Source organism: Mesitornis unicolor, unplaced genomic scaffold, assembly GCF_000695765.1.
Source record: "Mesitornis unicolor isolate BGI_N332 unplaced genomic scaffold, ASM69576v1 scaffold10622, whole genome shotgun sequence".
NCBI lineage: Eukaryota > Metazoa > Chordata > Aves > Mesitornithiformes > Mesitornithidae > Mesitornis > Mesitornis unicolor.
Window position 1 is genome coordinate 16514 of NW_010171216.1, and position 23571 is coordinate 40084.

General features: G+C 33.4%; 1 protein-coding gene across 1 annotated transcript in view; it reads left to right on the top strand.

The window, feature by feature from the left end:
• The window catches only part of LOC104537160 (diacylglycerol kinase beta-like), a gene marked incomplete at both ends in the record, with an annotated part of 57524 nt that overhangs the window by 14847 nt on the left and 19106 nt on the right, over window positions 1-23571 (top strand). Inside the window, 4 exons of the mRNA XM_010179964.1 lie at window positions 3456-3554; window positions 11198-11230; window positions 15194-15310; window positions 19570-19643. Coding sequence (XP_010178266.1) covers window positions 3456-3554; window positions 11198-11230; window positions 15194-15310; window positions 19570-19643 — 323 coding nt within the window. The remainder of the gene's footprint in view (window positions 1-3455; window positions 3555-11197; window positions 11231-15193; window positions 15311-19569; window positions 19644-23571) is intronic.

The window sequence follows — 23571 nt, forward strand, 5'->3', positions numbered from 1 at the left end:
AATAAGTGAAACTAATGACATTCAGGGAACACTGCCCTTATAAGTGAGATCTTCATGCTAGAAGGAGCAATGCTAGTATTTCTGTTCCTAGCCAGGGCAGGATTTAAATCTAAATGGGGAGAGATTCAGCCTTCTTCTAGGGTTTTTGCTGATATCATAATTATTATTGTTACCGTTCAGCAGTTGTTTGTTCAGTGTTTTAAATAATAAAATGAGATTAAGGCATTAGTGAATGTTTGTTTTCATGATAAAAGTTTGGATGTTTTATGACATATTTTCTTAACAGAAGAATACAAAATTTAAAACATTATAAAGGAAAATAGATCCAGGATACTTTCAATGATAAGCTGTTATGATTACTAAAAAACCAGTATTTTAGAAGAAAAATATGTAGTCCAGATTGCCATCAAAATTTGGATAATTTATGTAGAGAGTAAAACACCCAATCCAAAATTCTTGCATGCAGATAATTACATTTAGGCAATGGCTCTCTGTGTTTAGACAGATAAATAAGCATTCTTCTCTAGATACAGAACTGTCTCTGTAGTATGTGTCTATCATTCAAGAAATACATATTATGTAAGGCTTCCTCTTAAAGTCAAGGGAAGTTGCAAATTGTGCAGCTCCTCAAAAAAAATATTTTTCCCATTATTTCATGTGAATCTGAACCAGATTTGTAAAGGCTTTTTACTTCCTGAAGTACACATGAAAATTTAGAGGACTTTCAGAGGAACTGTTGTTCACTGAGGAAATATCAAGGAATGATTTATCATTGAAATCACTGTGAAGAAAAAGGCTAAATTATTTTGAAAGTATCTTAGATGCTTGTGTGCATATTTAAATGCTTAAATATCTATCAAAATTCCAATTAAAACTGTGTATTTTAAAGTTTTAAAAATAGTGCAAACTATTTGTTTTTCAATCCCCTATTCACTTTTCTTGTAATTCTGTATATTATATAGGTTTTATTGCAATAACTTTCTTTACTAATAGTAAAAACTTTTACTGAAAAACAGTGTTTTAAAACTCATAACAGATACATGATTTTTGAATGGATATTCTGAAGCTATATAATGATCACATTCTTGATACTTTTACAACTTTTACAACAACACATTTAGGGCTTGTTGCTGACATTTTTGTAGTGTAAGAGGATGCTAGTTATTACGCAGCTAATAATTCTGCGCCTCCTTCGTGCATTTTAAATATCTCTTCTACTTATAAATTAATAGGATTATTTCTAATTTCAAATAACTGAGTCAAATCCTGAAATTTGGAGATGCTTTTCATTAGGGAGGCTTGTTAGACTGAGTTCTTAACCAGGCCCATGATCCCCTCTTCCATATACTCTTTAGTTCTCTTCTGCAGCTTTGCAAATGTTTTTTTTCCTCGTATTCTCTCCAACAAGTATGGTTTATCCTATGTTGCAGGCACCTGGTTGTGAGAGAGGTAATATTCTAAAGGAGCTAGGTTTGGAGTAAGGGAACTTGGGGGAAATGTATTTAAAACTTGCGAAAACATTTCTTTGAGAAGAGTTGCATGTTATTTTATTTCATTGTGTCAAAGTGTTATTTTCATTTAAGCTACGTATCTTCTACCATTTCTCTTCTCTGCTATGTGCCTATTCTTTTGTCAAAGATCAGCAGAGACTAATAAGAAGATTAAGCTATTTTTTAATGGATAAGTTTGCATGCCACCGAGTAGCAAAGCTGCTAATTACCACTGAATGTGTGAAGATACTTTTATTTGATGTAACATAGCCTGGTGTGCATTAATTATGGTACAAGTAGCCTTACCACTGAGGCAGAGAATTAGCATGACAAATGATTTAGATTACAGGGCTACCAAAATACCCTCACAATAAGGCTTTAATACTCAGAGTAAATCGAAACTCGTTAGACTTTTATTTTCTGTTGCTAAGTAACTGCCTGAAAAGGTAACTTAGCAGTATAAATTAATATGGACAAGGCTAATATTAGGTGCCATTTAGTTCAAAATTCAGAAATGTTATGTCAACAGATAACTTTATGCAGACCATATTACCGGTAAAGCTTATATATGTCAGTGACTAGTACAATTTTATTGTAACTTTAATAGAGTTCATACTAATGTAGTTAAATTGTATAAGGGAAAATGAATCAGTCATTGGGAAAAATGTGATTTACAGATGCAGACACTGAACGACAGATTTTATAACAGCTGTTGAACTAATGCTTTATGCTACTGATTATAACAGTCAATTCACTTGTTAGATAAGATTTTTTGCTTCAAAATATCTGATATTTATTATCCTGATTATTTTTCTTTAATGCAAATATATATACCTTCAAAAAATATTCATTTCTATGGGAAATGCATGTGTTACCTGAAGAACTTAATACAGAGTTTATTGAATCAATGCAGAAATAGAATCATAGAATCATTTGGGTTGGAAAAGACCTTTAAGATAATTGAGTCCAAAATAAAAAACTTTGAAACAAATTTTACAATATGAAAAAAAATTTAATTGTGGCTATCTCTAATAATATTTTGAAGTATACTGATTAAATGTGAATGTTTTGGAAGTTCAGGCACAAAACTCTGCCTTTGTACTGTGGGGCTAGATTTATATGTTGAAATATTCTATTTAGAGACATTTTAATTGCTTAAATCCTAAAAAATCAACAAGAACTCTTGATTGCTAATGCAAAGTATTTCATTATTTGTTGGCATTTTATGTTGATCTTGTATTCACATTTTTCCTTTGCACCTTTTTAACAATACAGAAGTAAGCCAATGCTCTTTCAGTCAGCAGACCTGAGGATAGACTTTCCATATTTTCAGGGTAGAACTCTTCTCACTGCTTTCAGAAAGACTGGATGAATGCTAAGAATAAAGTAGAAAAAGAAAAGTAATTCAGGTTCCTCAGGAGTCAATGGAAGTCTGAATGTTGATTCAATCAAGACCAAAATTTCCCCAATACAGCAACATTATTTTCTTATGTTTCATATATATTTTCATAGATACTGCAACATCAAAATTTAATTGGTAGTAACTTTTTTCGGCTTCAGGTAGGAAGCAGCATTATATCAACAATGCCAAAGGCTGCCATGAGTTACAGCAGTAGTAGTAGAACAGAAGTTTCTGGCTCAGTGCAAGAAGCTGTCTTCTGAAATGAAAATTTTGATCACCAATGTTGACATTATTGTACTGCCATGCAATGTTCTCATTTTGTAGGCTGGACCATGTGCAGTTTCCAAACTGCAAAATATTTTGCTGCACTCTTCTTTGCTTCAATATCTGTTCATTAGTTTTGTCACTCCTAAGAGGCTTTCCACGGCAGTGTGTTTCATTTTCCTAGTAGTACTCTAGTAACAATTAGATTAATTAAGCTTACCCCATTCTGGGATGCCCATTTTCTTAGACTGTAGTAGTAAAAGATACAAATTGAATCTTTGTTTTCTATCTTCCTATAGTTACATAACAAATGCGCTTCTCATCTAAAACCCGAATGTGACTGTGGACCTTTGAAGGACCATATTTTACCACCCACATCTATCTGCCCAGTAGTATTGGTAAGCTACCTGTATGTTTATTTCAGATGCAATCCTCTGTCATATGTAATGGCTTAAAACAATCTTGGGACTGACTGCCAGAGTATTTGTTAAATTCACAGAACTGTATGAACCTTAAACATAAACTCATCAGCTAGGATTACCCATTATAGGCACAAGTGTGCTTTATCCTCTGCATATTGCGTTTTCCTTCATGTGAAAATGAACTTTCTGTAGGGCATATTATAACTGAAGCTGACTCAGGTTTTATCACTTACTCAGACTGTACTTACCAGAAACTGTATAGGCAGAACACTTCTACATTTTACATCTTTTATAGATCCAACTTCCCAGAATAATGAAGTTATTCTTATGGACAGTTTTTGCTTGGGATGCATATTGTATATCTGCAATGCTGAGGTCTCTGATCTAAGCCGGAGGTTACCTAGAATGATGGCACTAGTCTTGCAGTAAGCTATGCATCAACATTATGGTATATTTTATTCTGTAGTCGTGGACTGTAAATTTCTCTGTCCACAAAAACAATAACTCAATTCAATGAAAATAAAAATGCATGCTATATGTAGGTTGTATAGAAAAGAGCTGACCAGTTTATCATGAAAAAAGAGCTTTGGAATTAACTTACATTTTCATATATTAAATTGGATTTTTTATGCTGTTCAAAGTCATACCATCATCATATTCATAACAAAACAGATGTGTGGTCCTCTTACTTTAAACATATTTAATGATAAGTGTAAGAAATGCTTGAACTTAAGAAAGAATGATCTATTGCAGGGAGAAAAAACAAGAAAATATACCTTCTAATCTTATACCAGTTTCTGATGATTAAGAATAATATTCATGCCCATTGTAAATTACTTGCTTTCTGATTAATACTTTTGACTGTTTATAAATCTGCTAAATGATGGATGCTAGACTTTGGCCTTCTACTTGAGTAAACTGGGACTATTTCATTGCTCTCAATGAAGGCAAAGCAATGGAAAGCTGGCTTTTATGAAATAGGATTTAATATTTTTGAGAAGTCCTAAGAGTAGCCTTGTAGTTTGTCTGTAATAGTATTTGGATGTTACCTGGACAAGTTCTGAATAATAATTTTAAAATATTAAGTTTGCATGATTACATTTTGCATTATATTATTTATTTTTCTGGATTTTAGGTCATACTTTAAAAGTTAACATGTAGAAATTATGATTTTGTTATTGAACTGTTCCTGGTTTATTGCTATTTATTGTTTGCCGTTCTTATAAACTGAATAAAGCTTCAGCATGAAATTTCATCTTCAATTATATTTGTATAACTCCATTTTCTTTTCAGGAGAGGAAGAGGGATAGAGGCATTAAGATTTTCATTCCACAATTGGAGTTTAGTTAAGTTGTTTAGAGGATATATAAAACCACTCTAGAGTCGAATCATCCTTAAATAGGGTTGTTTCATCTGCAAATTTTGCAGGCATAAACAGAAGTAAATATGTTTTCCTGTATCAGAATCACGTTTCAGTATTACATACCAATAATGTAACATGAAACATGTTTTTCAGTACAATGTATATTGTTAGGAATAGAAAATATATTTTGCTGTGATTTAATGAGAACTTTATAATTTTGTAGTATATCTGTTTGTTTACTAGTTTCTTCCAAAAGCACGTTAAAATCCTGAGTATACTTACGTTACAAAGAATGTATCAGTGACCTAGCTAATAGGAATTCCTCCTAGAAACAATTCATTATGGTGCACATATTATTTATCTTAGTAATTTTTTAATTAGTTTCTCCCATTTCCTGTTATGGGGATTCCTTTTGAGAAACGTAATACTTCTGTATATGTGAAACCAGCATGTTCAATAATGACAGCAAAAACAGTGAATATATCCATGTCAAAACTGTCTAAAGATAAAATAGTAACAGTGTCTGTTAAAAGCAGTGATTTGTTCAGACATATCAAATCTGATATACCTGACAGTGGAAGGTTCTTTCACCTAGGACACACATTTAGCTTCAATGATCAGCCGAGCAATAATATTCTTGCAATGCTACATATATGTGGAAGATAAAGAAAAGCAGATAACCACAGTTTTTTCTGTACTGGCTTTATCCTTGAGTATTTTGAGGTATTGGAGAAGAATTTATCTCCTTCTCCCACAGACAAAGTTATAGGAGTTGTGGGAAAATAGCAAGTTGGAAAATTTTTTATCTTTGATCCCAAAAAAGTTTTGGTCCTCCATTTCATCTGTAACTTAGGAAGTCCTGGCTTCCAGAAAACTGTCAGAGTATCTCTCAGACCAGGATGCCTTCTCATAAATTTTCTGTGAAGAGTACAGGCTAAATCCCCTTTCATCTTTTCTCTTTTGCGAAACTAAGGACATTCATATTTTTACTTTTCTTAGCCAGCATATTTCATTTCTTCAGTTCTTGTGAAGTCCATTCTCAACTCTTTCTGCAGAGATAAGTAGGATTTTTTCATAAATTGCATTTTACAGCACATGTATTATACCAGAGCCACCAAACTGATCTCTCAGCTGCATTTTGTTTCTCAGATCCATATCATATCAGTTTTTCCATTTGCCAGGTATCTGTTGACATCCAAAATCACTACTGCAACTGTGAAGAGTAAATAAAAAAACTGCTCTTCCTGATTGTAATATCATAAAGTGTGACATTTCTCTTTCTTCTAAACATAGACATCTCAGCTCTGACACTAAATTACTCTTGCAGCAGGGTCTCTTTAGACACAAGAGAGATTCCTCTAGAATAGAGTGACTGGCAGGATCCTCCCCTACTGTCCCTCCTTTTAATGGCTGGAGGGAGAACCTAAATGCCAGGTCATCTGGAAGTTGGATGATTGGTCTAGGTTAAATAAGAGGTAAAAAAATTGCATCTTAAAAACTGTACAAAATGAAACTTATCAAATGTTACTCCTGAATATGATAAGCTACCTTCTCACATGAAAAGGAAACCATGGGGAAACTCATGCAGTTGATACTGTGTGTATCATGAAAGAATCGCATATCTGTGTACATTCAATGCCATGCAAAGATTTTTAATATCTGATTGCAACACTTAAGTGTTTTAGTGAAATATAGTCTGTCAACTTTAAAAGTAGTCCTTTTTACTTTTCTGTTTACCATATGTAAGACTTGTTGTATGGTGAAGTTTTTTTGTTCAAGTTAAATGAGTTTTGTTATAAACTGTGTGTGCAGATCTCAAGTGATAACCTTTTAATAGATGTCAGATACACTTTAATGTTACTTTCTTTTATTTCAGTAACGTTTTAATTAATTCATACTGATTGAATAAATGTACATTGAGACTTGTTTCCTAATGAGGGCACATTTAGAGGAAAGGTTTTGCATCATTCTGATATCCTGTGGGTAATTATATTCTAATTATATGGTGGAGGGAAAAAAGTCTATAACTCAGTGCTGATATTGTTCATTGGACCAAATTAATTACATGCACATAATGAAAGTTCATGATAAGGTTGACTGGCAGTAAGTTTAAAAATCTTTAACTCAATTGAATCCGAGCCTACCAAGAGCACAGAATTAGATCATAACCAGGTTAAAAACTGGGTATTGGAATGAGATGAGTGAGTAGTGAAGAAAAATGATTGGTATCTCCTTATGATAGAGCTTCTCTCCCCCCACCCCTTTAACGCAGAAAGGGAAAAATGCCAACATACGTTTTGGCTTCTTCACTTCATGCTTTCCTTTACTGTGTTCCATTTATTCATGAACACGTAGGATGTTCTAATCTGTATTTATGTTTGTGGAAAAGTAATTAGATTTTTCTGTTTCCCACCAAAATAGATATAGCCTTTGGTAGTGACAAATCAACTAATAAAAGCCTACTATTTAATAAATACATATTTTACTTCATAATGCATGATGATTTTTGAGTCTCCCATTGTTTATGTGAGTTCTACAATGAATTATTTTTTTTATTTAATTTTTAACATTAGTTTTGAAAACTATAGCTAAAACTGTTAATTGTGGATTAAAAAAGAAAATTATAGAATAAATTTCAAAACTTAAGGTACCCTGATTATGGTGTGAGCATTACTATATGACAATTATCACTGTCTCCATAGTAACCAGTTTTTTCAAAGAGGAAGGGTCTGGTGTAATAGTGAAGACAAGAAGTGAAAGAAATAAAATTCAAAATTGGATGCATTTCCTTGTGTTTGATTTTCAACTTCATTGTTTGGCATTCTGGGACATCATGATAAATCTTGCTCATCGTGATAAAAAGTTTGGAAAAACTTACTTTTTGTATCTTTTGTGAATAAATTTGGCTTTTATCTAGTGAAGGTGCTTATAAGTTTTTAGCACAAAATAATTTAAGCATAAATTCTATTTATATGCATATAAAAGTATATATAGAGAGAATTCGGGATATATAAAATATATGTAGAAAGTTTATACATCATAGAGTAAATTAGTGTATATATATCTCATATAAAATATCTTTAGTGCAACTAAACAATATACTTTGTTATCTGTAGCTTCAAACTTTTGCGTAAATACAGCGTCTTGAGATGCTGATGAAAAGTAATACAGAATTAAAGTTTAAAATATTGTACAAGAATTTTCACTGACTGTCAGTATTTAGAGAGACTAGATAGAATAGCTAATGACTGTTATAACTGCAATATAGTTCAATAGATATTTTTTCCATGTCTGATAATAAGTTTTACTAATACTATTTTCCTGCACGGTAAATGTTACTTACTAAAGAAAACAGAGATGTAGAAAGAGAGAAAGGGAGATAGCAGTTGCTCACTGAAGAACAATCTTTCTTAATCCCTTTTCCAGTTTTTAATCCTAACATGATTCTTTTGTTTTTATTGTCATTTTAACTCCATTGAATCCAAGCTCAAGATGGAGTGTAGAATGTCAGTGCAGTGTGTAAACATCTTTATGAGCAACTTGATCCTTTGAAGTTGAGTACTAGCTTCATTCTGAGTTTCTGAACAAAGATGCTACAAAAAAACTCCCAGTTATTTGAATATATATCTTTCTGTGGGGGTAAATTAAATCTGGTTGTTGAATATTAGGTAATGACATAGCAATTGCAACAGATTTAAAAAACAAAACAAAACACTTTTTTCAATTGCATATCTTATTGCAGATTCAGTTCTCGAAGAATCTAAAACAAACTTGAAATAAAATGGTGTGCTTATCTACACTAAGAGCTTTTTCATTTCTTTGAAGTCAGAAGGAAATTAATAATTGCCCTGGAGGAAAATGTATCTTCCTAACTAATTATCTGTTCAGCAAACACAGTTCAATGTTAAAATAATAAGATGCTGATAAACTGAAATGACAGCCATTCAGTCATTTTAACTTATATCTAGTTGCCTGCCCACAACTCATTGCTACTGTTTGTCTCTAGGTTTATTCCTTACATCCTCTCCTGTTGGAGTTTAACAAGTTTTTGTTTTCAAAATTCCTTTCCAACTCCTTTGTCTTTCATGGACCATATATATAGTTGCCTGCTATAGCTCAAGTTTATTTTAGGTTGTACATTTAATTAAAAGTCTTGGGCCCTACTGTTGGTGGGTACTGATACATATATTGAATGGGTGCAATATGTAAGGCAAGTTATCTTCAGTCAACTAAAAGAACTATGGGCGACATGCTAAATGATAAATACTTGATTGTGATTTTGATGTGTAATTCTTTACAACTTTATTAAGACATATTAAACGATCAGCAAAAAGTATATATATACACATAAGGTTATCATGTAGTTATTCTTTGTTCAGATCAGTTTTGCAGTCAACTGTTTTGGGAGGTATTCTCAAATGACAGAATCTCCATTCTGGCCTTGCATTTTTCCCATGTATTTTGGCTACTAGTATTATGGGTGACAATATAGCTCCGTCTGATATTCATAATGGGATTTTACCTATTTATTTATTTTTAATTTGCAAATGTTTCTATCTAGACAGCTCTCACAGAAATTAGAAACCTTCCTTTCAAGTATAGTTTGGGCATGTGCAGCATACTGGACAGTGTTTTTGCTAATGAATCAGTTGCTGATCTTGTCCACGTAACTTTTAGCTGTGACCCATGGATATAGAGCTGGGTATTGTGCTACTACTCTATGAGCTTTCAAGGCAGCATGATGTGGTATCCTAATATTGGCCCTATTAGCGTGTATGCAAGGCTAGATCTGTTAGTGTGGAGAAATAATTATAAAGTAAATTTTCAAAATATTTTGGCCCATCTAAATCATAGTTAGTTGGATGTAGTATCTAATATATATTACAAATAGATTGCTTCCCAGGGGTTTGGAGTAGTGGTGGTGTTTTTGCAGTTTTCAGAGTGTCTGAATATCTGATTCCCTGTGGTTATTGTGTAACTTTGGACAGAAGGTGCATGAAATAAAATTTTTGTAAGAGAGGTCTTGATTACCACATAGTTTTACAAAATGACAATGTAGGAACACCTATTACAATATTTCATTTCATATTAAAGCACAGATTTTGCATCCTTAGGAGATTCCCAAGTCATAAACAAAACAGCTCTAAGGAATCATGGAGCAACCTTAAAAAAACTTGAAGCATCACTTTGGTATTCAAGTCACATATTTAAATTTTATGGCCTTCATCCTGCAAAGATTTGAGGATACCTTTACCACATATTCCATGCATTCCATCTGATCTTCCATGACCAGATTCCCCTGATCAATATCTTTCAAGTTCAAGTTTCAGAGCTCTAAAATAAGCTATTTTTTATAGCTTTATTATCAGAATTTAGATATTTTCTTATGCATCTCCATCCCCAAGTTGGGCTTTAAGGTATATTCCTGATCTGAAGGCATATCATATAAAAGAAGTAATTATCATACAGAAGTAATCTCAAGTTCTCAGTAGTTACTTGACAAACTGTGTAATGGTATTAACCATTTGCTAATGACTTCACAATCCTATTGAATGTATAAATAAATTGTTGTTTATTGTATAGTTTTAAATAATCTCAGCTATGTATGAAATAATCCAGAAAAACAGGTTTACACTTACAGATTAAGAGGCAAGGTTTGAAAAAGCAATTTTTGCTGCATTGGCACGGTATTCTGCACCAGCAGTTAAAATGTAGAAAAGGTAACTAGTAAGCCATTACTTATTATTATTTCTTATACCAGCTGTGATAAGAGTATGACATTACTAAATGTCAATGTTTTGTGTAAAGGAAAAGATGGTACCTCTATATAAAGAAAAAGTAGAAATACTTTCTGAGAATGAATGCTCCATAGCTTGTCAATTGTAGTAGAAGAAAGCTTCTTAAATTTAAGATTCCTTGCTTTGGATGAGGATTCAAAGACTTGGAAGATAAAATAAAAAGAATACCCCCCATGTACCAACTATCTCATTTTACTATTTGAAAGAATATTGTCCTCAGGTTTTCTAATATTTTTAACTGGTGATAAAATTATTCCTAACATACTTCCCAGACTATAAATTGTATGATATGACAGCCAAAACGTTGGTTGTGCAAATGTGTAAAAAAAAAAAGTGCCGTGTACTTTTGTTGTTAAGTACAACTGCTGCAAGGTAATATTTCTCATGAGCTCTCTCTCAATGCCCCTTTCTGTCCCAGCTGTTCGGTGTTGCAGCCTAACGTTCTCTTTTTCCAACAGACGCTACCCACTTTAGGAGGTTTGCTCCCTGAGGTGCGTAACGGGAGGCATCCATGTACACACAAGTACTAATGGATCATGATATTGTGCATTCTTCTTGCTATAAAAGTGCATTTTGGGGCTGAATGAAAAATCTAGACATGTTATTCTGTGTTGTCATTTGAAAAGGCCCTGTCTCATTTATCAATTCTTTCTTATTATTTGGATGAATAAGGGATAGATGCAATTGAATAGTTCTTACCTGACAGAGATCTCTCTGGAGCAATGCAGAATGGTAGAAGCTCCAGTTAATGGATAGTAACTTCAAAGTGGGAGTTCATGTGTAGAAAAGAAGGTGTGAGAGGTGCAAAATGGGTGGAAAAAAATTTTATTGTGTAAGTACTGTTTTGAAAGGTATGTGCCAGAGCACATACCAAAAGAACAGAAAAGCTTTTTTCTTTGAGCCATCAAAATGTACAATGGTTTTTTAAAATGCTGTATTCGGTATCTCTATGAACTTCATGCATGTCCACTAAACAAAATGGTTCACAGATACATTTTTCATGTATGCTTTAATTAACAAGATATTAAATGCAGCACAACTGTTGTAGAAACATTTCTTACCTTGAAAAATAATTGTTTGCATTTTGTAAAACCATTTATTCGATGCATGTCAAACTTGTCTTACCATTGCTAGAATTCATAGGCTGTTATCCACAGGTGATTTTATTAAACTGTTATTATCTTATAAAGAAATGACATTCTTTAGTTCCTGACACTCTTGGATAGCTTTATATTGTTATAGTTCCTGAAAGAAAGTTACTCAAACAGTCATGTACAACTGGATTAGAAAGCCAGTTTTCTGTTTCATCTATAAATCAAAGAATCTGTGCAAGAATATTTTAAAGATATTTTTTTAATAAAATGATAAGTCTTTGTGTTCCATTAATAGATTTATTCAGTCGAATTAAGATACAGACTATTATGTCACTTCATACAAACTGTAGGTCAGATCCTCACTAGTGTGACACATTCCTAAAAATTACAAGATATATAACGCTAGGAAATGTGGAGTCTTCTGTCAGCTTCTTCAGAAATGTTTCAGAGAGCACTATTGGTAGATGTGGTGACATGTATTGTGGTATCACATGCAGATAAGATGGCTGAAATATTTTATTTGTACTTTCTTCAAAAATAGTCACTGAAGGAAGAAGACCTTCAATGATGAGGTCAAGCAACCATATTTGATTTTTTTTTTTTAGTAATGCTCTAGACAATTCCATATAATGAATATACTTTTTCCTTTATATTGTTTGAGGAGTATGGCCCGATCTTGTGTAGTCACTGCTTAGGAGAAGCTGTTTTTGTCTCTGACTCAAGCAATTGTTTGGCTTATGGGACAGATAATAAAAATCCGGGAAGGAAAGTTGCTGATGCAGCAGTTGTGGGGCTGGTGCTAGCTGAGGGTATTTGCCGCTGTCTGTATCATGCTGGAACCAAAAAAAAAAAAAAGCCAATATCCAAAACTTTGCTTAATGTAATTGTTTCTGCATTTTGCTTGTGAATGATTGATAACAGCAGATTTAGACACTGTGGTAAGCATCCTTTATGTAAAGACAGTTCTCAGCAGTGCATAAATACTTTTCCTCTAAGCAATAGCATGATATATGCAAGAAGATTTTTAGTGCCACACTTTTTAGTGCCACACTTTTTTTTTTAAGTAGGCCTCTTTTGAACAGTTTTTTTTTTTTAACCTCTCTAAATGCACGTACTCAGTGTGCTGGATCTGTTGCTTTCTATGACCTTTTTCTTTACATTATCACAAATAAATTGTTTAGCTTAGCATTTTTATAGACTTTTTAATACTTGCTGTCCATCTCTGGGTTTTGTTAGAAATCATTTTTTTTACTGGCTGTGTTTCTGATTTGACATTTTATTTGATTTTTTTGGAAGATGTTGCAATATCCAAGAGCCAATTTGGCCATAATATAAATTCCCGTTTAACATGGTATACTTACTTTTTATGAAATATAGTCACTTTTAGGGTAGTTGTTTACAAAGTTGTTTAAAACCCTAAAGTTGCTTCTTATGTATGTAAAGAAGAATGAAGCTTCCTTCATACTGAAGTTGTTTACTTGCTGTCTGTGGCACTAACCAATACTGTTGCACATTAATGTTTTGTGTTAGTTCACAAATGTTATTCTGGATGCCTTGTTCTAGTTTCTAAAAAATCACCAAATAAATAAGTGCTGAGTTGGTGATTTCTTAGATAGTGATATGGACAGTGCTTGTCTGTGTTTTGAAGGTTAAGGCTGAGATTAATAGCTCTAATGACTTTTACTGTTTTCTGTTTAAAGCAATGATATTGTAGGCTAGACTCTTGGACCTTCTCTTGAACTGATAGAGTTACTCAAAGCATCCAAGAGCTCAGAGAACTAACCTCTTAGGAATCTCACTGGATATGCCAAATAGTGTGGACTCCGCTGTTGTCTGTTGGCTTGTTTTTGTTTTGTTTTGGGTTTTTTTGTTTGTTTTGGTTTTTTGTGTGTGTGAGTTGTTTAAATTTTGGTTGGTTGGTTGGTTTTTGTGGGATTTTTGTTTGTTTGTTTTGTTTGGGTTTTTTGTTTATTTGGTTGTTTTGGGTTTTTTTTCTCCTGTGGCATAGGTTTGAATCCTTTCATAGGAAATGTGATCAAATTGCCACAGTTCTCCAAAGCACATGGCTACCCAAAGCAGCCTGGGATGACTTGGACCACTATTTGCATCAGGACTAGATTGATGCTGTGTCAGTCTCCAAATTTAAGGAAATCAAAGATAGTATAAAAATGGTGATGGTCCACATCTGTGTTACAGTATTACTAGTAAGGCACTGTATTAAGCTGGGAGTTATTCCCTTTCTGCCAGAGAATCTGTGTCAATGTTTCTTGCCAGTTTAAACTGCTCCAGAAAGAGTGGCATGGATTAATTGCTAGTGCAATCCCTAAGGCTTTATCAGAGGTACCACAGAGATGGGTTTGGCATGGTATGGAACGTAAATGGTAACATCTAATGAACTGCTTACTGAGTGGAGTTGTAGGGGGTGCAGCAGGGTCCTTCATGCTCCTTTCAAGTGCAGCAGCTTTGTGCCAGCCCATTCCCCTGACTAGTTTAAAGCCTCCTTGCATTTCCAAAGTGTAGAAAGTAACGGGTACAGTTGGGATTGGGGACACTGATTCTATTTGATAAACATCTGCTGTCTTGGTTTATGGTGAGTTTTTGGACAGCCTAAAAGGACACGTTGGATGCAGTTTATAAATAGGATAAATGAAATACAAAGCACAAGGACTTCCCCCTTACCCCCATTCAATATTCTCTGAAATTACCTGACAACAGTTGAAAATATGATTACAGCAACATACTTCTGAGCTTTCCTCTTTCAAATAACCATCAGATTGTGCTGTGTATCAGCACCAAAAGTTGCCAATGGCTTAGAATCTGATGTAGATTCTCGTTTCTTTCTGATACAAAATATATATTTTATAAAAAGCTACTCAGCCAATTGATTATGGTACAGTTAGAACAGGTATGTTTTGCCAAAGTAGTAAAGTATTCTTGAAGCATCCAACCTTTGCTAGAAGCTAGGATGAAATTTTCATAAATTACTGATCTCTTATCAATGTGCCTATTAAGCAATAAAGAATGTTGTATGATTTGCTTTCAAGTTTCAGAATGCCATCCTGGCAATGTCAGATTATCTTTTCACATCATTACATTAATTTGTTTTGTGACTGCACACTTTTCATCCATCTATTGCCTAGTCAGTGTGAAATGTCCAGGCACATAGATAGATGTTATGTGATGTGGGCAGACATTGTGTAATAACTTGACTGAGATCTCATTTTCATTGAAGCAGAATCTGACATTACTTTCTAGCCATAAAACAACTTTGTGGAGGCACAGTCTCAGTTACAGTTGTGTATAACATCATGTTATGTGTTTAAATGTTCCATTTTATTCTTTTCTCTTCTTTTTTTCAAGGAAAGACAAGCAACAGTGAAAAAAGAAAAGAGTTGCCCACAGCAAATGAACAAACTAGGAGAACGAAACAAAATGCAAAGAGCAAATTCCGTCACCGTAGATGGACAAGGTCTTCAGGTGTGATTATTGTTATTTTAATTTTAAGAAGATACTTAGATGCATGAAGACAGTGATCAAGTTAGCTTCTTCAAAGTGATATATTTCCTACACATTCACCCTTCTAACAGTTCACATTTTCATATTTAAAATTATACTAATAAGAAGGTTAATTCTTCTGTCTGTACAGAAATCCTGCAGTGCAAATCTGCTTCTCATGTGTTTGGTAGGATTTCCTAAGACATTAAGAGGGAGGAAAATCTAGCTCTAAAACACTTGTATTGTGGGCAAACTCAATTGATGTAGTATCAACTATATGAATAGTTTTGTGTGAAGTCAATGTTAACATACATGATACTGCTTCTTTATTTCCTCAGGACATCAATGAACATCATGATAACAATGTGATAATCATTTGATGTACATAGGCGACAGTTCTTTGTATCTTTCAATGTGTTGCAATTGAGGTTCAGTAAAGTGTAAAAGATTCCATTACTGTATATCAGATGCTGTATTACCTCATAATTATTTCATGATATACCTTATTGTGTCAGGATAGAAAGGCTTAATTTATTATTTCATCTTTTTAGGTTAGTGAAACATTCTTGTTAGGACAACCCAAAGAAAAGCCCACCCAAACCCTAAAACCTATGCAGTCAAACAGCAGAATATAACAGCAATCATTATCTGTGGCTTTCAAGATTCTCTACTTCTCTACTATCTAGATAATCTGTGACAGATAAAGATTGAAGCAAGAGGGCTAGAATATTCATTGACAGAAAGCTCAAGTTCTGTCTAATTTTTCACAATGTGAAGAATTTTTCTAATAAACTTGTGCTAGAGCAAGCACAGAGAGTTTTCTAACTCTTGGGTGACACCTGAATTCTGGTGAGTTCAACTGCTATAGACAGGAGACTCTTTGGCATCTCCTTTTGGTAGCTGGAACATGTATCGTAATGAATTTTTGTTTTACTCCAAGCATTAGAATGCTTATATTTTTCACATATTTTTCAAGTTTCTATTTTCTACTTGTGGGATACAGTGCCTGAGATATAGTGCCTGGTCTATTCAAAATAGCAAACTCCTAGCACCCCTGACTCTTGCATATACAACCTTAAATCATTAAAATTTTTCCTTTCAGGTAATTATGGCATAATGATCCAAAAATAGGTATGGGTATGATCCAAAAATTACATTTTGTCTTCTCTTTCCATGATGAATCCAAAGCCTAGAATTTATCATTGCTTTTGTTTATTATTGCTTTAGAAGGAGAGAAAGAAAGAGTGAGGCCTAAGATGGTAGAATAATTACTGAATGGATTTAAGGTTTTTTCTGAAGTGCTTGGTATTGTAATGCCACATTTATAATGTAGTGTAATGTAAACTGGTAATCATAGTAGTAACATCAGAAATAATTCTGCAGTTATGTCCCTAATTTGCTGATTATACTGTGGTCTTTGTTTTTCTCTGTTTGATAAAATTAATGTGGAGTAACAAGAATGTATCTTAGCACCAACTATTAAATTTTATGATTGGTACCAATAATGATAAACTGATCATTGTGAAGGCTAGGTGAATCTCAAAGAATATCATAGTGAAAGTCTGAGTCTAGTGAGACTGTTTTCTTCACTTGCAGATTGTAAAATTTTGGAACTGTTTCCACAGAGATGTAAGATTCCATAGCTATAACTGGTAATTAATATCAATGTATTGCTAAAGATGGTCTGGAGCAAAAAATTTCTCCAGCTGATCAAAGTATACTACTCTAATTATCTCATATCTGGCCAAAGTATGCTACTCTGATTCTAATACTCTGATTTTTCTGGCATAGCATCATTTTAGCATGATCCTCAGTGAAGAAAAAATGGAGTTTTGAGACTTTTTTGGAAGCTTTTTTATTCAGAAAATTTTATCATGTTGCATTTGTTTATGAATTAAATTCCCAAGGTAACATATCAAAGACACCTAGCAAATCTTCATTCTACTCCTATTAGACCTATGCGTTGAATATGGGAGAAGCTATATACAATTGATCCACCCCTTTTTTTAAAAAAACAAAAACAAAAACAAAAACCTTCAAGTCACTTCTCCAATAACTTTGTGGATATTACCTTTAAATCATGCTAGATTAAGGCTCGAAAATGTTCACTGATTTAGTCCAAAACTTTAGTTGCATTGTTTATTATATCCAAAGATCTACATTATCGAGAGTATTAGTTTGAAAAAGCTGTAAGAAATTAATTAAAAGAGACCTTATTTTGATATTGAGAGGAATACAAGAATAGATTAGATTAGATTTTTTTGATGGTCCTAAGCATGTACTTGTAATAATATGGTTAAGTTTTGAAATAAAAGAATTAAAATAGAAACAGGTTCATCATGTAGCTTTTGTTGAGAAAAGTATCAAGACCAAACCTTCCTTCCATTAGACAGCAGTGAGCACATAACTTAGTGGCATTGGAGATCTGCACGACTTTAAAGACAATTAATCATAGTTAAGCACATTCATCTTACTTCTTTCTAGCTAACCAGCATAATGATCAGGATTATTATTTCTAATTAGAGGAAGTAATAGATCATGTATAACCCTAGGATGACTCTCATTAATTAACCTGAGTCCTAAGGGATTTCAGTAGGTAGTCCATCTCTGTCACAGTGAGCACCATTGGTTTACACTTAGTTCACAGGAACAAACATCATGGAAATTGGCTAAATAACTAAAATTGATTAAAACAGTAGATAAAAATTAAATATATGACAAACTTCACTATATCATGCAATTTGATATATGTTTCAACACGCAGCACTTTACAGTAACAACGTAGTGTGTCAGAATGTAATACCGGGTTGTTTTTATGCTAGGTTTAATTCCACCAAGTTTGCTGGAGTTTTATTATTATTTGTTTTATGTATTGGAACAGATTTGGATCCATTGTTTGTGAAGTTATGGATGGAGTTGACACACTAGTGCCTAACACTTCCTACTAGAAGAAAAGTACTATTAGATGCCTGTAGGATTTTATGGCGATGTCTAGACTCCTTAGCTATCATGTTTCTCGGGTTTTGCCTTACATTACATCTTATGAGATCTTCAACTGAAAAGATTTTTTTATTTCAAGAATTATGAATAAGAATTTGGAGCAAGAGATTTCAATGTACTATTTTGGAACAGAGACACTCTAAGCTTCATCTCTGAAGTTGTTAGTGCATGACTTTGGAGATGTTGACTTTGAAGTGTTAATATGATTTTAAACATTCTAGAATTTATATATGTCTAAAAGTAATTTTAAATATGAATAGTCTAGCTTTATGGTTTAAAAACAGACTTTAGAGAGATATCATCGGATGTAATTTTTAAAAATCTTTTTAAACTCTATGAAGCAGAGGCACTGAACGCGCACATCTTACAGTATCTGAAAATGCAGACTAACACTGTTACTTAGAAGGAAGGTGTTAGTCTGTAAAACTAAACATTAATGGGAACATGTAAAGCTTTCCATGCAGAAAAGAATTTAGTAGAAGTCATTGATTCCTTCAGTATATCCTCCTCTCCATTCTTTTTCTCAGGCTTGTCCTTCTTTCACATATTTTCTCCTCTACTTTTTAAATTTTTCTAGCTTTCTAAGGTGTTTAAAGCAACTCATTATTGTTATTGTTTTTACGTTTTAAAAATTGTGTGATTTCATATAATTTCAAATGTTGCAGGTTTCCATAATTTGAAAAAAATAAAAATACATGCTGTTTAAAATTTCATATAGCTATATTTGACATTTATAGTATAGTGTAATTTCTCACTACAAAATACAGTTTCTTCATATATTTTTCCATAGAAAATTACTGTCAAAATTAGTCTTCCATTTAAAGTTTTCTTCTCTATTGATTGATGTAACATATATATGTGTGTGTGTATATATATAAATATATATCTATATACAGAGAGAGAGAGATTATCTATCTATATCTATCTATATATATTTATATGTGTGTGTGTGTGTGTGTGTGTCTGTATGTATATATATATCTATCTCAATATTTCAATGGCATTATAGGTCAAAATGGTATCGCAGCTGTAAGAAAGACAGTTGGCATTAAAAAAAAGTCACTTGTAATTTGTGGCAAATTAATGAAGTGAGGATTGTTGCAAAGTATGGATTTGCTTCCAGCTAGATTACGTAGCATAGCATAGAGTTTGCATCGAGCTTTTTGTTTTCTGTCTACTATAGGAAAAAATGAATGCAACACACAGGATTAATGAGTGGCTGTGTTATTCCCTTCTTTTAGATCACTCCAGTTCCAGGCACTCATCCACTTTTAGTTTTTGTCAATCCTAAAAGTGGAGGGAAACAAGGAGAAAGGTAAGGTTTGTTTTATCTTCTTTTTTTTTTTTCTCTCTTCGTTGTGATTTCTGATATATTTAAAAATTGACATTAAATTTTTGTATATGAAATGAAATCCAACACTTTATACTGTTATGCCTCACATTTGAACATCCCTTTGCCCTGTTTAGAAAAGGTACACACTAGCATATAGAATATACAAATTCTACAGTTAAAAACTAGAATGAGTTCTATACAACACTTTTGTTTCACATCAGAAAAAATATCTATATTCAGTTTATGGTTTTATGTGATTTACATGAAGATGTGAGTTGCTATATTTTGCATTGCAACTTTGAAGTTATAACAGTTTTCCTTTAATCTCTGTAACAATTATGCAGACAGGCCAATAATTGAAATTGGAAACAATATTCCATTTTCTTTTGCCTTTCAGAGTTTTAGTGAGTAGGGTCTCCAGCTACTCCATAAGATTTCCTACGAAGAAATCTTTTGATTTCTGTAGATAGGAAGCATTTTAACAATCCAGTTAAAGTATTAAAGTCCAATCATACAGACTTTAAAGACATACTTAATTTTATATATGTCAGTAATTACATTGAATTAAATTCATGCCTAAGTTTATGTTTAAATATTAGTGTAACAGAGGCGTGATAAAACAGAGGTAAGGAGCATTCTCCTACTCTGTCCAATAAACTCATGCAGAAATGCTGAATTAGTCACCCTCTGAGCAGATTTTTCAGTGTGTGTTTCAGAATGGCAAGTGCTAACAATATGACCACTTTTGATCACCACGTAAATCTCCAAGTTTTTATAGCTTAATTTAGCATTTCAGTGCTGTAAATTAACGTTCAAGTCTTGAAAAAGGTTATAGTCTTTTGGCTGAGATCAGGCTGAAGTTGACACCTGTGGATACTGGGTGATGTGGGTACTTAAAAGCACTAAAGGAGGTGTAATTCTAAAACTTGGAACCAAGCACATAACCTGCAACTGGATCAGCTTTCTCTGCCTCTTCCCCACTGCTTCTGTTAGCTCACTTCTTTCAAACAGCATCCCTTAAAGTAAACTGAGAAAAGGGACAAAATCCTGCAGAGTAGATGTTAGAGGAATTCTCAGAGCTGAAGAACATTTAACCAAAACTGTATTCAAACACCTCTAGAGATCAGGTTATCATTTAGGAGCTGATTGTGTGATCCCTGGACTGGTATACCTAGATACAGCAATGCCAGCGACGCTAGTTATGTTGAAAGCAGTTAATGATCTGAAAGGGTCATTCTAAACAGTTTCAGGAACATGCTTTTGCAATCACAACAAAACAGTGTGAGACATCCTGAGCATTCACATTTCAGACACAGTAGTAGTGTGAAGCAGCCCTGGTCTTTTGTGCAGTCAGAGGCATTGTGGAAGGTAATGCACTAGCACTCAGCTTGACTTTTTAATAGTACTGATGTGGAGTAGGTCAGGGATCCAGTCCGGAATTATTTAAATGAGAGGCAAGTTAGAGATCTGCACTTATATAGTTAGTTATAATGTAGAAACAATTTAATAAATTGCTGTTTCACAGCTTTCAGTTCCCAGGTCATAATTGGTCTAAAGTGTTACTGTCTGAATGGTCTTAATGCATGAGGGATGTCATTTAATGTTAGATGTTCTCTAGGGAAAAAGCAAGTTTAAAACCTGATCTCCTTCCCAAGCTTCTAATCCCATTCATGTATTGCAGTCTGACACTTCTCAGTTTATGTTAATGCCACAGTTACTGAGGCCAGGCAGATCACGGGAAGTTCACTATAGTCAGCCAGCAGCTGAGTATAGTGAGGTATGAGAACCTCTTAAATTGGCTTTGATACCACACAAAATGAAATGTTAAATTGCATACCAATGTGTCAAGGTCTCGTGCAATATTTCTGTGTTAGGAGAAGCACATCAAAAGGTCACCTGCATAGTCATGTAGACATATCTCAAGTCATTCACCAGCAGGAGATAATATCTCATGGTTAGATCTAAAAATAGATTCGAAAAGATTAAAAAAAAGTCCACATATGGACTGTTTGAGAAAAACTCTCTGGCTTTTAGGTGTTAATGTTTCATATCAATATCAGTAACATCATAAAATTATAAAATAATGGTGTTAAGAGTGCATAGTAGCTGGAAGATTTAATCTAAGGGATGAAAACATTTTCAGGGAACAATAATATTTAACTTTTTTACTTTTACTGGTTTTTATCTGGCTGCTCTACAGTCAGTAGACTGTAATCAGTAGCCAGAAAGAGAACAATCCCATATTCTACCCTCCCCTACCCCAATTTTGCAGTAGTTATATATAGTAAAATCACAGGACATTTGAATACATAATTGGCTTTGCCAAATGCTCAGTTATGGTGATTCAAGTGAGGCTTTTTACTGATAGCAATTTTGTAATCTGGTCAGGTATTGAGAGGCTAGGAGTAGAGGATAGGCTGTAAGAAAAGTAAGATTTGCACAGCAGTGAGCAGGGGGAGGGGGAGACACAAGAACAACTACAACTTACTAATTTTTGCAGATGAGAATTTCATTATCTTGACTCATTCAGATTAAGGTGATCTTTTACTGAAACTTATTCATCAGTCTTTCTTTACTTAGGATTTTCTGTATTTGAGAGATCATGATGAATGAAGTTACGATTTCTAATTGACTTTGATTGAATACAGAAAGGTTATTGCAGATACTGTCAAGACTCCAGTGTTCCCACGGTTCCCCATATGAGATTTTATGCCTTGCCATATGGTAACCCAGCCCATTTCCTTGCTCTTAAACTTGGGAGAGAGTGTATGCATGCATCTGACAACCAGTTGAATAAATGCACTCTTCCAGTAATACTCTGTCATTTCCTTTTGTATTTTGCAATTTTTTTAAAAATCTCTCAGATGAAAGGAGGAGAACTGAGGATCGCTTTAAGGTATAAAAGGTTAGGTGCTTTAGTTTTGGGTTTTAAATGTTGGAATAGAGGGGTGCTGGGAAACAAATGGGTATGTAGAAAAAGTGCATTCAGAACACAAAAATACTTTTTCTACAACCTTTTCTATACCTTTTAAAACTTCAATTCTGTTAGAAAGTCAGAGTTTTGCAAAACCTATAGTGATAAATATCATGTCTTTCTTGAACGGGTTTCTCTTTAGAAACTAATGCTATGAATTTCAGATATAATTGCAAAATGAAGAACTAGGAAAATAACCCAGTTATAGTTCTCAATGGAGAGATTGATACTTACTGCCCATCACCTGAAACACATATGCATTTACAGTAATTTGGACTTAAATGATTTGGTCCAATGGATAATACATATATTTATTATAAAATAGAACAAAAATATAATTCAATGTTTATTAAGAAGAAAGTAACAAATTAGAATTAAAGTTGTTGAGTTCAAGCCTTTCACACACCAACAATAGATTTTAATTAAGCATGAGATTGGATAGGTGTTCAGCAAATGCAGTGAGATGTCTTCCTCAGACTGTATTGCGCTGTAATGTTTTCAGTGATTGTGCATAAAATGGACAACTGTGGTTAATTTCATCAGGAAAAAAAGTTGCAGTACATCCATTTTATCCTAAAGCTAACAGTTCTGTATGTCGTTGTTTATGTTTTGACTAATAAAGACAACAGTTTTCAACAGTCTGTAAATACAGTGTATATATTTAGTACCTCATTGCCAAAATAGTTTCGTTCAACAGAAAGAATATACAGCCAGCACATAGTGCTTCTAGAGACTGTTATTGTTAAGGGTAATGCTTCTCACATAAGAGTCCTTCTAAATCATGCTATTGTTTTGCCATACTCATTACTTTGTTTTCCACTTCCCCATTTTCCAATTTATTTGCCTGACCAGCAGGTGAGTTTAAACAATTGTTTCCTTGACAAATGTGCGGTTGGATGCACTGGAGATCAGCTTCCGTACACTGACATTTCCTGC